The sequence below is a fragment of the Hippoglossus hippoglossus genome, chromosome 4, assembly GCF_009819705.1.
Source record: "Hippoglossus hippoglossus isolate fHipHip1 chromosome 4, fHipHip1.pri, whole genome shotgun sequence".
NCBI lineage: Eukaryota > Metazoa > Chordata > Actinopteri > Pleuronectiformes > Pleuronectidae > Hippoglossus > Hippoglossus hippoglossus.
The window spans coordinates 7,697,426-7,710,982 of NC_047154.1; the positions used below are offsets into that span (position 1 = coordinate 7,697,426).

The following is a 13,557-nucleotide window of genomic DNA, read 5'->3' on the forward strand; positions in this document are numbered from 1 at the left end:
ATTTTACTAACTGTAAAGTCCTTCACTAGTATTTCCTGGATAGTTAACTGTGGTTAAACTAAAGAAAGTAATGTAGAGGTGCATTCAACTTGACTTAAAGTACAGTTAACAGTATTAGCTTCAAAGTGTACCCATTGTACAAAATGTCCACATCCTGCAGAATGAGCCATTTCAGAATATATAATAATAAGTCTTAATTTTTTAGATCAAGTACATCAGTCTGTCTATCTATCTATTCATCTGTCCAATCACTCAGTAGACCAGCATTTTTATTTGGATCTGCACAAAATTTCACACACTCATTAATATCAGTCCTGATTTCTTTTCATCAGGATCCATAAATTATTCTCTGAGAAATAAAGGACAATGGGGAAACCACTCTGTAATGTACATTTAAAAACCAAAAGGGTCTGATACTGTTACATTCAATGGTTCAATGAGATGCATTCTCATTTACATATCAAAATAGAAGCAAGTATTTTACAGTTTGTTTTTATCTGGACTCTACATTCACTAGCATGTATTTTAAGTTGTCTGTATGAAGTTAATTAGGAGGTAATGTTTTCAGAGTGTATGGCACTTGGGTATTAAGGTATGTAACAGGGAAAAGTTATGTAACACACTTTAAAAGAAGGGGAAAAAATAAGACATTTGGTGCAGTACGCTCTGAAACAAGCACATGATACATATACGTTTTTTATTCAAGCTGCAAATTTAACCATGAGTGTTAAATACTTGTGCACAGTAAAAGGAAATAGTGAATACATTCATGACTTAAAAGCTTAATGATACTTGTGTTCCTGTTTCACATTGATAGGAGAGCGTTCTTAAAAGGTCCAGTGTGTAAGAAAGTGATATATTGGCAGTAGTTGAATATAAAATAATCCTCGTCATGTTTCACTAGTGTGTTTCATCTAAATTTTACAAATTGTTGTTTTCTTTACCCTAGAATGGCGCCTTTCTATTCAAATACTTTATATTTCTATCTGGAGCGGGCCCTCTCTATAAAGGCAACCATGTTTTCTTACAGTAGCCCAGACTGGACAAACTAAACCCCCTTTGAGTTTCTATGACAACTGAAGGCTATCACAGGTTCTCTTTCATGTTTGGAAGAGGAGGGTGAGGTGAGGGGTGTTCAGCTGCAACATGCAACTGCACCACTAGATGTTTCTAAATTCAAATCACTGAACCTTAAAGACACAGTCTAGTGTTTTAGCTTGTTTGTACAAAGCTTAATTCCACCATAGAAAAGTCTGATATGTATCTTTGTGTAAAAGAGCGTATTGCTTTAGAGGAAATGTCTTCATATTGTGAGTTGCAGACATTGTCTCTGTGTTTGTGTGACACAGAGCTGAGATGAGATCAGGTAACAGTGATGGGGGGGGGGGGTTGTCAGTGTCGAGCAGATTTACAAATTTTGTCGTAAACCTCGGGAAAGGCCTCTTTACAGCCCAGTTCCTCTCTCAGTCTGTGATACAGTTGTCCATCAAACATCTCCCAGAACTCCTCTCGGTCCATGTACACATCTGCATACAGCATCTGGAACCTGCAGGAGTCACAAAGACAGATAAAGAGTAGGTGTGTCAATGTAATAGCATGGAAATAATATTGTCGTAGAAAGACTGTGATGTCAGCTTAGTTACAGATGCTAAATGTCACGTATCCCTTGACACTTACCCATGCACATCTCTCACAAACTTTTCCAGCTGACGTGTTGATTCTTTAGCTTCAAAGTGTTGGACTTTAGGTTCTCCGTAAGCCCCGATATCCACGTACAGCTCCTCCTCTTCACCTTTGGGATGAACCATCCCTCTGCCTGATGGCAACAGGAACGGACACAGCCACATAGGGTAAACCTGAAAAAACACACACACACACAGAGATTTCAATCAATTTGTCCTGAAAGCACAGAGTATTTAGAGGGTTTGACTATCCGCAAGTCTTACTCTGATGTTCTCGTAGAAGCATGTGATGGCGTCCTGCAGATGCTTCATGGGAACCAGCATGTCCTGGACCACGTGGTGCTGTTCGTACAGCTTCCTGATGGTCTCTCCCTGTGTGAGCTTCAACAGAGAGATCTTAGGAGGAACCATCCACCCGAAAATCCAGCGGAAGACCGGATTGTTACCGAATGGGATGATGTCCTGAAGAAAATACACAAAAAATTACACAAACAGGTTAAAAGAAGAAGCCAAAGTGTCTTTCTGTGATGCTGTGAGATACGATAGTCCCTGAAACAAGTCGTCAGATAGCGGAATATAAAAAATTTAAAAGAAAATAATTTATCAAGCAAAAATCCAAATGTCTACTGATTTAATCTCAGCTTCTCAAATGAGAGAAGGTGCTGCTTTCTGTTTTACAGTTTTTCTGTCTTATATGATGGAATATTTAATATCTCTGAGCATTAGACTTTAAGTAAGACAACAGGAGTGACTTTAACATGTCACATCAGTCTCTGTGAGCTTGTGATTTCCCCTAAAGTTTCTAGATTCAACAAAAATGACAGCAGTTAATTCAAGAACTATTAAAAACAGATGAACATGTGTGTATGAAAGCATGTAACTAATAATAATAGTTCTCATTTTATGAGCAACTAAATATGTAGCTGTTTAAAATCAGTCACTGCTGGATACCAAAGAATTTATAGCAACAAAATGTTTTAGTTTTAAAATAATCAATTAGAATTTATGTGGCTTGAACTCCCCTTTGAAAAACCTTTGTGTTCACAAATTCAAATGCAGGATTCCAGTGGACAGGGTCGGCCCATCTGATGTTGGATCTCATTGAATCATGTGACTGACAAAATGTAACATCAATCAATTCAATCCAGACTTGATTGATTATCTTAAAAAGCTCAAATGTTTAGGCTTAAACATTTTGATCTTTAATTTTGGTGTCTGAATTTCTTTATTCCAATTTGAGCAACGCTGTTTTTACTTGATTTGGCTTCATGAATTTATTGAACTTAATTAGCATTTAAATGTATCTCATTGATGTAGATCCTTAAAAAGAAAATCCAAACTTGTATTTAAACAAAAGTTTGTTTTCTTTTTCTGGAAAATGCCAAACAGGGGAATTCAAACCTCATAGATTCACATGGGTTTCAAAAATAAAACCTTTCAGTGTTATCAATTCATTAAATATTTAGCAGTGATTCAATTTAACAATTGAATATTCCCAAAAATGTATTTGCTTCGAAACATGTGACAAACTTCTTAAACCTCTTTCATTACCCACACTCAACACTTTTCCCCGCTTTTTCATTTGGGAAAGAGCATATTTACATCATGATTTTGAAGAAATAAATATTGTAAAAAATGTAATTGTCCCAATTTTATTTGCTAATAAATAGGTTTTTTAAAATAGTATTTTTTTCATCTTACTACCATTTAATGTAATATTTACATAAAAAATATCATTTAAAACTTCACATATGGGTTGTAAATTATGTTTGAGCTTCATGTGTCACTGATCCAACACATACTCACTCCTCCTAAATTCCACCAGGGGGCAGCAGCAACTCACCAAGCATGGCCAAATACTTTGTAGTGTCAATGATCAACACATCAGTGATGTCTATGACAAATTGTGGATTAATGATTTAATAAAAAACATTGCTCAAGCTTTCCTCTGCACCATCCACAAGAACAAAATCCTTTCAAAAATAGAGAGCACCCAAAAGCCCAGAGCCAGCTCCTTTAGATATCTGTCAAACCAATACCATGCATAATTCATCACTCCATTTACTGTTACAGAACATAGAGGATGCCAAGCCCCTCTCACTAATGGCTAATGGTGTGTGTATATGTGAGTACAAAATGTGTGTTTTGTGACTACCTGAACCTCCCAGAAGATGCTGCGTGTGTGTCTGTGGTAGTACTGTCTGAGAGGAATGTACTCCACTCCAGTGTGGTCGCTCTTCAGGTAGCCCTCCACGTGTTTGAAGAACCAGGGCTTAAAGTGCAGCCCAATTCTGTTAATCTGGTGCAGGAGAGGAGAAGAGTAAAGTTACATTTGATCACACATTTGAAAACCAAATTGACATTCACAATAACACGTAGAGGTGATGATGTTTTCACAGTTCTGGCCCCAGCATTAAGGAACACTCTCCCTATACATTCACAGTCTGCAGTATATATCGAAGCCTTTAAAAAAACAACTGAAAACCCATTTATTCACACTGGCTTTTGTCTCATCACGTGCACTGTTGTGTTTGAATCCATACATTTTTATTCATTGTTTTATATTATACTAGTGACGTGCCTGTTCTAAACCTGCCTGTTCTCTTGTCCTGTGTTAATGCTCTAGAGCTACTTCAGAATCATTCCTTGTCATTATAGCTGATGTTTTGCACAGAAAAGTCTATGGTGCAGAGTAAGGTTAGAAAACTTTGTGTTCATCCTACCTGGTTTATCTGCAATGAAGATTTTATAGTGAATGTTTTACAAAACATGAAACTGAATTTGATTACTACAATTCAAATGTGTGGCTTATATACAAGTTTGAATGATTTAGGAACTGAATTTTTGGATACATTGCATGACAGTTATTTGAGAGGTCGGGTAAGCCAACGACGCAATCTTCAGACCCAAGTTCGAAACTTTTCTCAATAAAAGCTCTAATTCCGCTAGATGTAAAGCATTGTAGCAACAAATCTAACATTGTCCTTTTATTTTAAAGACAAACTGCCAAACAAAAAGCGACTATGAATGTTGTTCCATGACAGAGCTGTGTGTCAGTTGTATATGGTGGAATCAAAATTATCAAAATTATCTGGTGGCGATTTTGGCCCAGTTACAGACCACTGCTGTAGTTTATCCGAGGACTTAGAAGAAGACACGTTGAACTGAAGGCACGCTGCCCTCCTTCCACTGACTGCTAAAGAGCACTGATTGCCTGTCTATTAAATTTTTCTGAATATCGATCATATGTCCATATCACACCAAACTTCCTGGTGTTATTTTATTCATGTAAAGCACTTTGTGACTTAGGTCTGAGGAAGGTGCTGCATTAAATAAACTTTTCTTACTAACATACACATTACCTTATCAGGCTCTGCGTGGTCAGTCATGGTTCCCGTCATGATGACAGCGGTGTCCAGACTGTACTGGAGGCCCTCGACAAACGTGTTCTGCTTGTTCTCCGACACTTCGGTGAAGCGCTTGCAGATGTTCTCCAGCCCTCTGACCGGCTCATAGTTCAGCTTCACCCACGACTTAGCGGGGACTATTTTTATTTCAGCTGCGACCAGGAATCCCAGACTACCACAGGACCACGGGACAGCGTGGAACAGGTCAGAGTTTTCCTCCTGTGTGACAGAAAAAAATAAAATAAGTACATGTATTTCCTGTTTGTCTTCTGGTGTCTAATGTTCACTAACCGACCACAACGAGGCCACTAATCTTTTTCCTCTAGCCAACAGTCTCCTTTCCTTTATTCTGCTTCACAATATCACCTATGGGGCGGCTGTGGCTTAGGAGGTAGAGCGGGTTGTCCACTAACCAGAGGGTCTCTCCCATTCAGCATGCCTAAGTGTCTTTGGGTTAAAAGTAGATGTTTAAATTTGAAACTAGAAAATAAAGAGCCGGCAGGAGGAGACTGGAGATGCTGAACAACCAGGATCATTAAGGTGGCTATGAAGCTGTTTTTCTTACAAACATGTCCATGTGACAGAGTCAAGCAACGTCACCAGAGCCATGAGTAGACTGTTACATATTATGACATGTAAAAAATAAAAAATAAAGAAAAGAGCTGCCACTGAATCAAATCCACCAAACTGTGTAGAATTCTTCATATTTTATAGTTTCCTCATTTTAATTGATCTACAGTTCAACATTGCTCTTGAACTTGCTGGTTCTGATTCTGACAGTTTAAGCTTTGACTATTGTTGAGGAGTTTTTGACCATCCTCACACATTACTGTATATGCCACTATATAGAGTGTATATTACTTCTGTACACCATTGGGAGAGTGGGGCCATTTAGTTCCACACACACTCCCTTCTCTCTCCAAGCAGTACCAAAGGTCAGGTTATAGATAAAGGGCCAACCAACAGTGCATTGTAATGTCTACACTTAGCGACTTTCATATCTAACTCAGATGCCCCAGACAGAGACACTACTGGCAAGACATAAGGACACAATGTGATTTAGGAATGCATACTTTAGCTGTAACTATCCAATAGGATGCGAACACCTACATGTAACATAGAGAGTGACAGCAATTCTTTCCTTTCATGGATGTGCTGTTAGAATGGGTGATGAGGGAGATATATGGGGATGCTGTGGGAGACATCTGCAGACTTGGGGGTGACAATTGCTCATGTTACTCTGTTAGCATTTGTATATTGTTCCACCTTCTGGTCTCCTTGATGCATCAAGTCTACATTAAAACCTTCTGCATAAGACATCAGCTGCTGCCTGAGTTCTCCTTTCACCAGCCTCCAGAAAACTTCCATAACAATTATCAGTCAGTTACACACTTCTCACAGGGGCAGAGATATAGAGCAAGGCCAGACGTTCATGGTGAGGCATGGGAATGACAGAGGCACCATTCTTCTGACTCCCAGACAGTCTAGCATCAAACTTATTTTGAAGCTGCTGTTTTAAGTTTAAAAAAGTTTCATGGTGTTGCTTAAAAAGTGATTTTGAACATTTTCATTATTCGTGAAACACATTTGTGTTCTATACGCCACAATCAACCAGCAATGAATAAAAACAGTCACAAGGGATGTAATAGTTTCTGCTGCCGAGGCAGACAAGTAAAGTGCAGGTAGATTGTGACCGTGGGGATGACGTTATCATGGTGATTCTTGCTGTCAGCATTGTAATCTACAAGGACACACACACACACACACACACACACACACACACACAGACAGTGCTCACCTCAGTGCAGCGAACTAAACTGCCATCAGCTAGCACCAGTTCATATGCAACACAGATGTGCTGAAACAGGCCGTAAATATGAGAGGACGACTCAATGCCTGTACCCATCACCAAACCACCTGCCAGAGAAGAGAGAGAATAAAACATGTGTTCTTAGCAATTTGATTCCTTTCCAGGTGAGAGCAACAGAGGGAGAACACATGAGCAGAAATCTGAGTTTGCCTACTGGGAACATCGGGATAAATGAGTGTACCACAGCCTGATGGGAAAACATTAGATTGTTGATGCACAGTTTATGGCATCAGGAAATCCATAATGAAACCCGATCCAGGGGTGCTTCCAACACTGCAGCCATTTCCTCCCAGTTTCATCTTTTCAGCTCCAACATTAATCCTCTAATGTGATTAGTGAAGTCTAAACAGGATACACAGATAGATGGAGGAGACGCAGGAGCCAAATCACTCAACGGTGAGCTGTGGAAATCATCAGTACGTCTCTATTTCTAGAAACCAGATGATGTCACTCGGGGCTGATTCCCCTGGAAATAACCCACATTGATTGTAACCTGGACAACATACCCACAGTGAGATCATCCAGCTCCGGCAGCACTGGCAGAGTCCAGCCAATGGAGTTGAGGCAAGCTGTTACCTGGCCCATGTTGGCCAGCGGCTCAACTCTCACCACCTAAAGAACAAAGACCACTGGGAGTAAATATCTAAAAGTAAAAACCCTTATCAATTAAAAATGTTAATCCTTTCTGTCACTGAGCCAGCATTTCTGATGATAATAACATTGTAATTAATCATACAATACAATACAATGAGGGCAGAAACACAAGCGGTGTTAAACAAAGAGGATATGCATTTAAAAATAAGGTAATTGTGAATTCATTGACCAAAGTGTCCCTTCAGATAAAGTGGTTTAATGGCTGATGACTTGTTTTAAGACCGGGTATGGTTCTCCTTGTCTCTAGTTCCCTGCTGAAGCGATGGTTCTGTGATTCCAGATGTCAGCATTTACTGTATGTTGGTGACTATGACGTTATTATGAGCAAAGTAGATGATGGACTAAACTTCATCAACACTAAGGGTCTATGGACATGCTAGTAGCTAAACACTTACACCATGTTAACTGTCGTATTTTAGCAAGTTAGCATGCTAACATATGCTTATTAGCACTAAAGTACGGCCGAGTGGTCCTCAATCAAAGTGTTGAAGAGGAAAAAGGAAAAAGTCAAGGGATCAATGACCTCATTAAGATTCATCCTCTGTGAACCATGATGAAGTCAGTACGGTTCTTCCTCTGGGGAAAATGAATGTGTGCACAAGATTTGATGGAAATGTATCAAATACTGGAGATATTTTTGTCGGACCAAATTGATGGACCAACATTGCTATCCCTGGAGCCCAGGGATTTAAGTTCTCCATTGCTACTATAGATTCCAATGAGGCCATGAATGAGATCAGTGTAAATAAATATATGATTTTGACTTCAGACAACAAAACCCACATTATTAGCATGTAATCCAGCTCTTTATCGCGATCGGTCATTTGGTTGAAAAAAATCTGTTGGTGCAGCGCTCCCCTAGCGAAGGTTGGCTAGCATGGACAAAATAATAAATTGCTGCTCAGGTTGTTTGTCTTATCTCATGGTCTTAAGGTGGGGTTAATAAACTGTGAATTGACTGTGGACTATAGAGTTGTTTGATATGGTCATTCTGGCTCATGAAGCAGAGCTCACTGCTCTAAGTAATAGGTTGGTAACGTAAAGGTTTCTGAAATAACTTAAAACTTACACAAAAACATTGTACGACTATATAATTGGATTTATGGTTACAGTTGGTGTATGGTAATGGATTGTTCTATGGGGCTGTGTATTTCCTGGGTACAGTAATGGACAATCTGTTTTAGTTAGCTTGAGTTAAGGCTAATTAGGTTTGTGGAAGTGTTTAATAAGTTACATGAAACCAGCATATGTGTCAACGTGTCAACGTGCAAGATTTGCTTGAAGTTACAGTATGTTCCTGCTCTGTGTTTGAACAACCGCTCATGTCCTCAGGGTCTCATCATGGCAGGTATACTAATTCATATTTACACAGAATGTTTGTTCATATCAGCAAACTCTGAGTATAGAGCTGAGAAATGTCTGCAGAATGAACTATAAGGACCGAGTGGGGGTCACAGTGAGTGCAGATTAGTATATTTCCATTTAAACTTGGGATCGTATAGTGATCTGCTGAACTGTCCGCATGAGTCTACGTGTGTGCCCTGCATACAGTGAGTGTACACAATCAACCCTCATTCTTACTTTTAAATTTCACTTTATTCCCAGAGAGCCTAAAAATAAGACCCACATTTTATCTAACCAGAATCATTATTTTATTAACTAAGAAGCTTGTGTTTTGGGAGTTTAACTTTTTGTACAGAACATATTTTAATATATGACACAACAGGAAATGCACTTGTGTAATAAATAACGTTGGCTAACTGCAGTGGATTACAAGGACCTGAGCAATTGTTAATATTATTAGTTACGCGGGTCATTTTCCGACTATGATGTGTTGAAATGTCTGTTATGAAAAACCCAACCTGTGTGATTTGTCGTACCTGCTTCTTTGTGTCCACCTCCAGAATGTCCATCATATTGATCATGATGTTTTTGTGTGTTTTCTTGTATTTGCCCACTCTGAGGGACACGGTGAGCCAGCCGGGCCGACCGGTGCACATGTAGGTCTTACTCCCCTCCTTCCTCCACTCACGCACCTGAAATGTGTGAAAACACATGGTACAGGGAAAAACATTATCTATTAATGGCCAGATGTTAAACGGCATGTACGACTCGTTGTACTAGGCCAGCTGAGAAGAGTTTCCTGGTATCAAAGACTGAGGTCGAAGGTCTTGGTAAGTTTTCTCTGGCCTGTAGTGAGATTTATTTACCTCTCTCCTCCTGACCAAATCCTTTTAGGTATTAGGTGTCCGAGCTGGCTGCTCCAACCCCAGTGTTTTCTCAGTGTCTTTCTCACTGAGTCTGATACATTCAGACAGCCAGCAAACTACATCAATACCAAGACTTTAACTTTGTTTCAGGAATATTTTAATCAGACTGGAAGTTCAGAGGAGATGTACAGCCCCTTTCTGGGATTCAAATAGATAGTTCATTGAAACAACTTTGTAGAAGGAGCTGTGCCACTGGCTAAACAGGACATTGTTTAGCCAAACTAATTTGCCCTTAAGCTTTTCAGATGCAATTTCAAACTATTTGATCAGCGATAACCAGGTTCCAATTACCTTTAAAGTGCTGGGGGTGAACTGAACTTTTTAAAATTAGTTTTAAAAGGTTTATTGAGTTTTGCGTGAACTGGCCCACCCCCCCCACACACACACACACACACACACACACACACACACACACACACACACACACACACACACACACACACACACACACACACACACACACAATTTGATAGGACTTGGAAAGGTTGGTTACATGTGAAAACTTCAAGATGTGTAATAATACGATATTAGTGATCAATCCATTAAAAAAGTGTGATGATAGCTAATATTGTGCAGATGATCGATATACTGAAATACCATCTGCATAAGAACATCAATAGTATAGTTGGATTTATTCTCATTCATACTTATACATACTTATACATACTTATTTACATATCTCCCTTTCACTTCATGTTACAGTTGTAGCTTGTTTGCATGATGTTTGCATAGTATTTAAAAGTTAAAGAGTAAACATTAGACGTTAGACTCCACACATGCGCGTGCACACACTGTCACGGCGCGGTTCGCTCACCTGTCTCTGGATGTCTCGCACGCGCTGGTCGTGCAGTTTGGGCGCAGAGCACATCTTGAATATGAGCCACGTGCGCACATAGTAATAGACATCGAATATGACGGAGAGCGGCAGCAGGAACAAACAAACAAAGATCCACCTCTGGTGAACGATCACGTAGTCGAGACCTTTGACTCTGATCCACAGCAGCAGCAACGCGACCAGTCCTCCGAGGAACAGAAGCGGAGACATGTCGTCTGCTCGGATCAGGGACCAGATTCCACACCGAGAGACTGAGAGACAGTTTCCAGGTGAGATACCTTTGACCACTGCTGCTTCTCCCCCGCTGAACTCAACCCAGCCTCCAAAACCCACTCCACATCAGCCCTGCACCCCGATAGGTCAGCGGTGCGAGGTGGAGGATCGGTTACTTCCCTTGCTCCCTCCGGGTTGGTCAAAACTGGCCAGAGGGCGGGCTCGCACGAGGAAGCTCCACGCTCATTGGTAGGAATCAAATTTTCGGGAGACGGGCTCTCTGGTGTTAAACCAATCACGAAGCAGAGGTTGTCACGCCATGAAATTTTTTCTCATGGTACACTCTGTTCATATCAGCCCTGGAGAAAGAGTAGAGTAGAATAGAAAGGAAATCTTAGTGTGAGCAAAAAGACACATATGTTTCCTGGAAAGTTGCTTAAGAATCCAAACTTTATTCATATCAGCACATGATTACAAACTGATATGAATCGTGAGTTTTAAATATAAGCCACAAATAAACCATTACAGAGTCCAAGTGTTTGCTGGACTGATCTGATACAAACATTCATGGTTCCAAAGGATGATTTCTACCGAACTTTTCATTTACTTCTACCATAAATTCAAAATGTTAATATGATCATATCCATTGTTTTATGACTAAGGTATACATTTGTTAGTCAGTGTCATAGACACAAACTGAAAAGTCAAAGTGCAAGTGATATACATTTTTATTTCCGCGTTAACAGCTGAGACTGCTGAGACTGATTTATGATACGTGAAGTGCGAGACATTGCTGTTGCACCTCTACAACTGTGTCTCAATTCAGGGGCTGCATCCTAAGGAGGACGTGGTCTTCAAGGCCAACAAAGGAGGCGGTCTTCGTGGGTCACAAAGGCCAAATAAAAAAAGACTGAAAGACACTCTGGTCTTCAGAGGCTTTCTGCGATCGGCTTCACCAGCTCACTCCGGCCTTATTTCTGGCTCCAAATGCGCAAGATAGTGGCCTTAATAACCAGGATCTTTTGGCTTAATTTCTGGATAATGGGAGAGAGCGGAGACATCTCTTTCATCTTGATATACAGTCAAAGGTTACAGGGGTAATTAACAAATACTACTATTCAAACATACTAAACTACAACCTGCTAAGTATCACAAAATATTTGTGAACATGATAGTATGCTGGTGTTGGCATTTAGCTCAAAGCACAGTGTCTATATATCATAGATGCGTATAAAAAGATAGACGACATAATTGCTCCCCAAAAGTGAAGCCGAATTATCTTGATTGACCACTGCCCTAAACCTAACCCTAAACCCCACCTCTTTATTGTTAGTGGATGGGACCAATAAAAAGTCCATGTTAGTCCACAGGAAATGAAGTTTTCAAAAAGATGGTTTCTGTCATTAGTTCTCGACACACTGACACTTTTAAAGCATTCACTGTTCCAAGAAAGTTCATATCTTTAAGTTAACTGATGATAAAAAAATTTGGTCAAATGTCATGAATGACAGCTGAGTGTGACTTTGATGTTTTTCGACATGACCTCAATACCACAGCCGCACCCCACGATCACTGCTGCACGGACTTGATGACAAGTCAATGTTGTCAATTATGGCATCAAATTTGAAAGAGGAAATGCTAGTATCCACGATATTTTAGCTTCCTTTTTGTCCAATGGGAGGAAGTGGAGACGTGTTGTCTGTCTTTATACAGTCTATGGTCTGGATACAACCACACTAAGCCACTAGCTGTAGACTTATTGCTGTGTCTATTTCACGCTCTGTTTTGATTTATTTGTTTAATTTATATTATATGTTTGTATATACTAATGCACTCGATATTTAATTTATCCATATTTTGTTTATGGTAAAAAAAACTTAAGGTATTTAAAATATAGAATATACATTTTTTTTGTTTCTTGTAACCTGGTTGACTAACTGACAAACCTAACAAACATAAATAACACAAAGGACATGACCTCAGAGTTCTCAGTTGTAGATAGATTCTGATTTAGAGCCTGCAAGATCACATCAAATCCAGTCGTGACAGACTTGTAAGTCTAAATAAACGTGTAAACTAAATGGCTATGGGTTAGTAAAATACTAATTAACCCTTTAATATTGTTTAAAGGTGATTCAAATTATATTATAAATTATAACAGTTGTAGGGATATTTCAAGTCTTGAAAACTGAGCCTCTTTATTAGACACTTAGACTTGTCAAGAATCTTAGGTTATGATGAGATTTGTTTCATAATGTGGTCTTTCAAGACAAAACTGCCAAAACGTTGTATTTTGAATTTAGTAAACTAATACCATGAGCTTACAACACATCATATTTTGTTAAAGGGTAGACGCCTACATGTCACTGTATTTCAAAATGTCAAATAACAAATATGTTTAAAGATATTAGAAAGAACACTTTCTCTCTCTCTCTCTCTCACACACACACACACACACACACACACACACACACACACACACACACACACACACACACACACACACACACACACACACACACACACACACACACACACACACACACACACACACACACACAGGGCTAAAGTGGTACCCTTCAGACACATTAGACAGAGGGAGGGTGGGGCACCAGTAAAGATTTCT

The 13,557-nt window shown here is 39.5% G+C and overlaps 1 protein-coding gene across 1 annotated transcript; it reads right to left on the reverse strand.

Moving 5' to 3' along the window:
* Nucleotides 1-533: 533 nt before the first annotated feature.
* On the reverse strand, nucleotides 534-11,049 carry dhcr24 (24-dehydrocholesterol reductase). Its single transcript, XM_034582360.1, has 10 exons — nucleotides 10,698-11,049; nucleotides 9,494-9,649; nucleotides 7,466-7,571; nucleotides 6,888-7,006; nucleotides 5,045-5,308; nucleotides 3,838-3,981; nucleotides 1,947-2,144; nucleotides 1,678-1,856; nucleotides 1,393-1,546; nucleotides 534-1,329 (listed from the first exon to the last, which is right to left on the reverse strand). Exons 1-9 carry the CDS (start codon nucleotides 10,926-10,928, stop codon nucleotides 1,393-1,395), a joined length of 1,551 nt encoding a protein of 516 aa, XP_034438251.1. The 5' UTR covers nucleotides 10,929-11,049; the 3' UTR covers nucleotides 534-1,329.
* Between the last annotated feature and the right edge of the window lie 2,508 nt (nucleotides 11,050-13,557).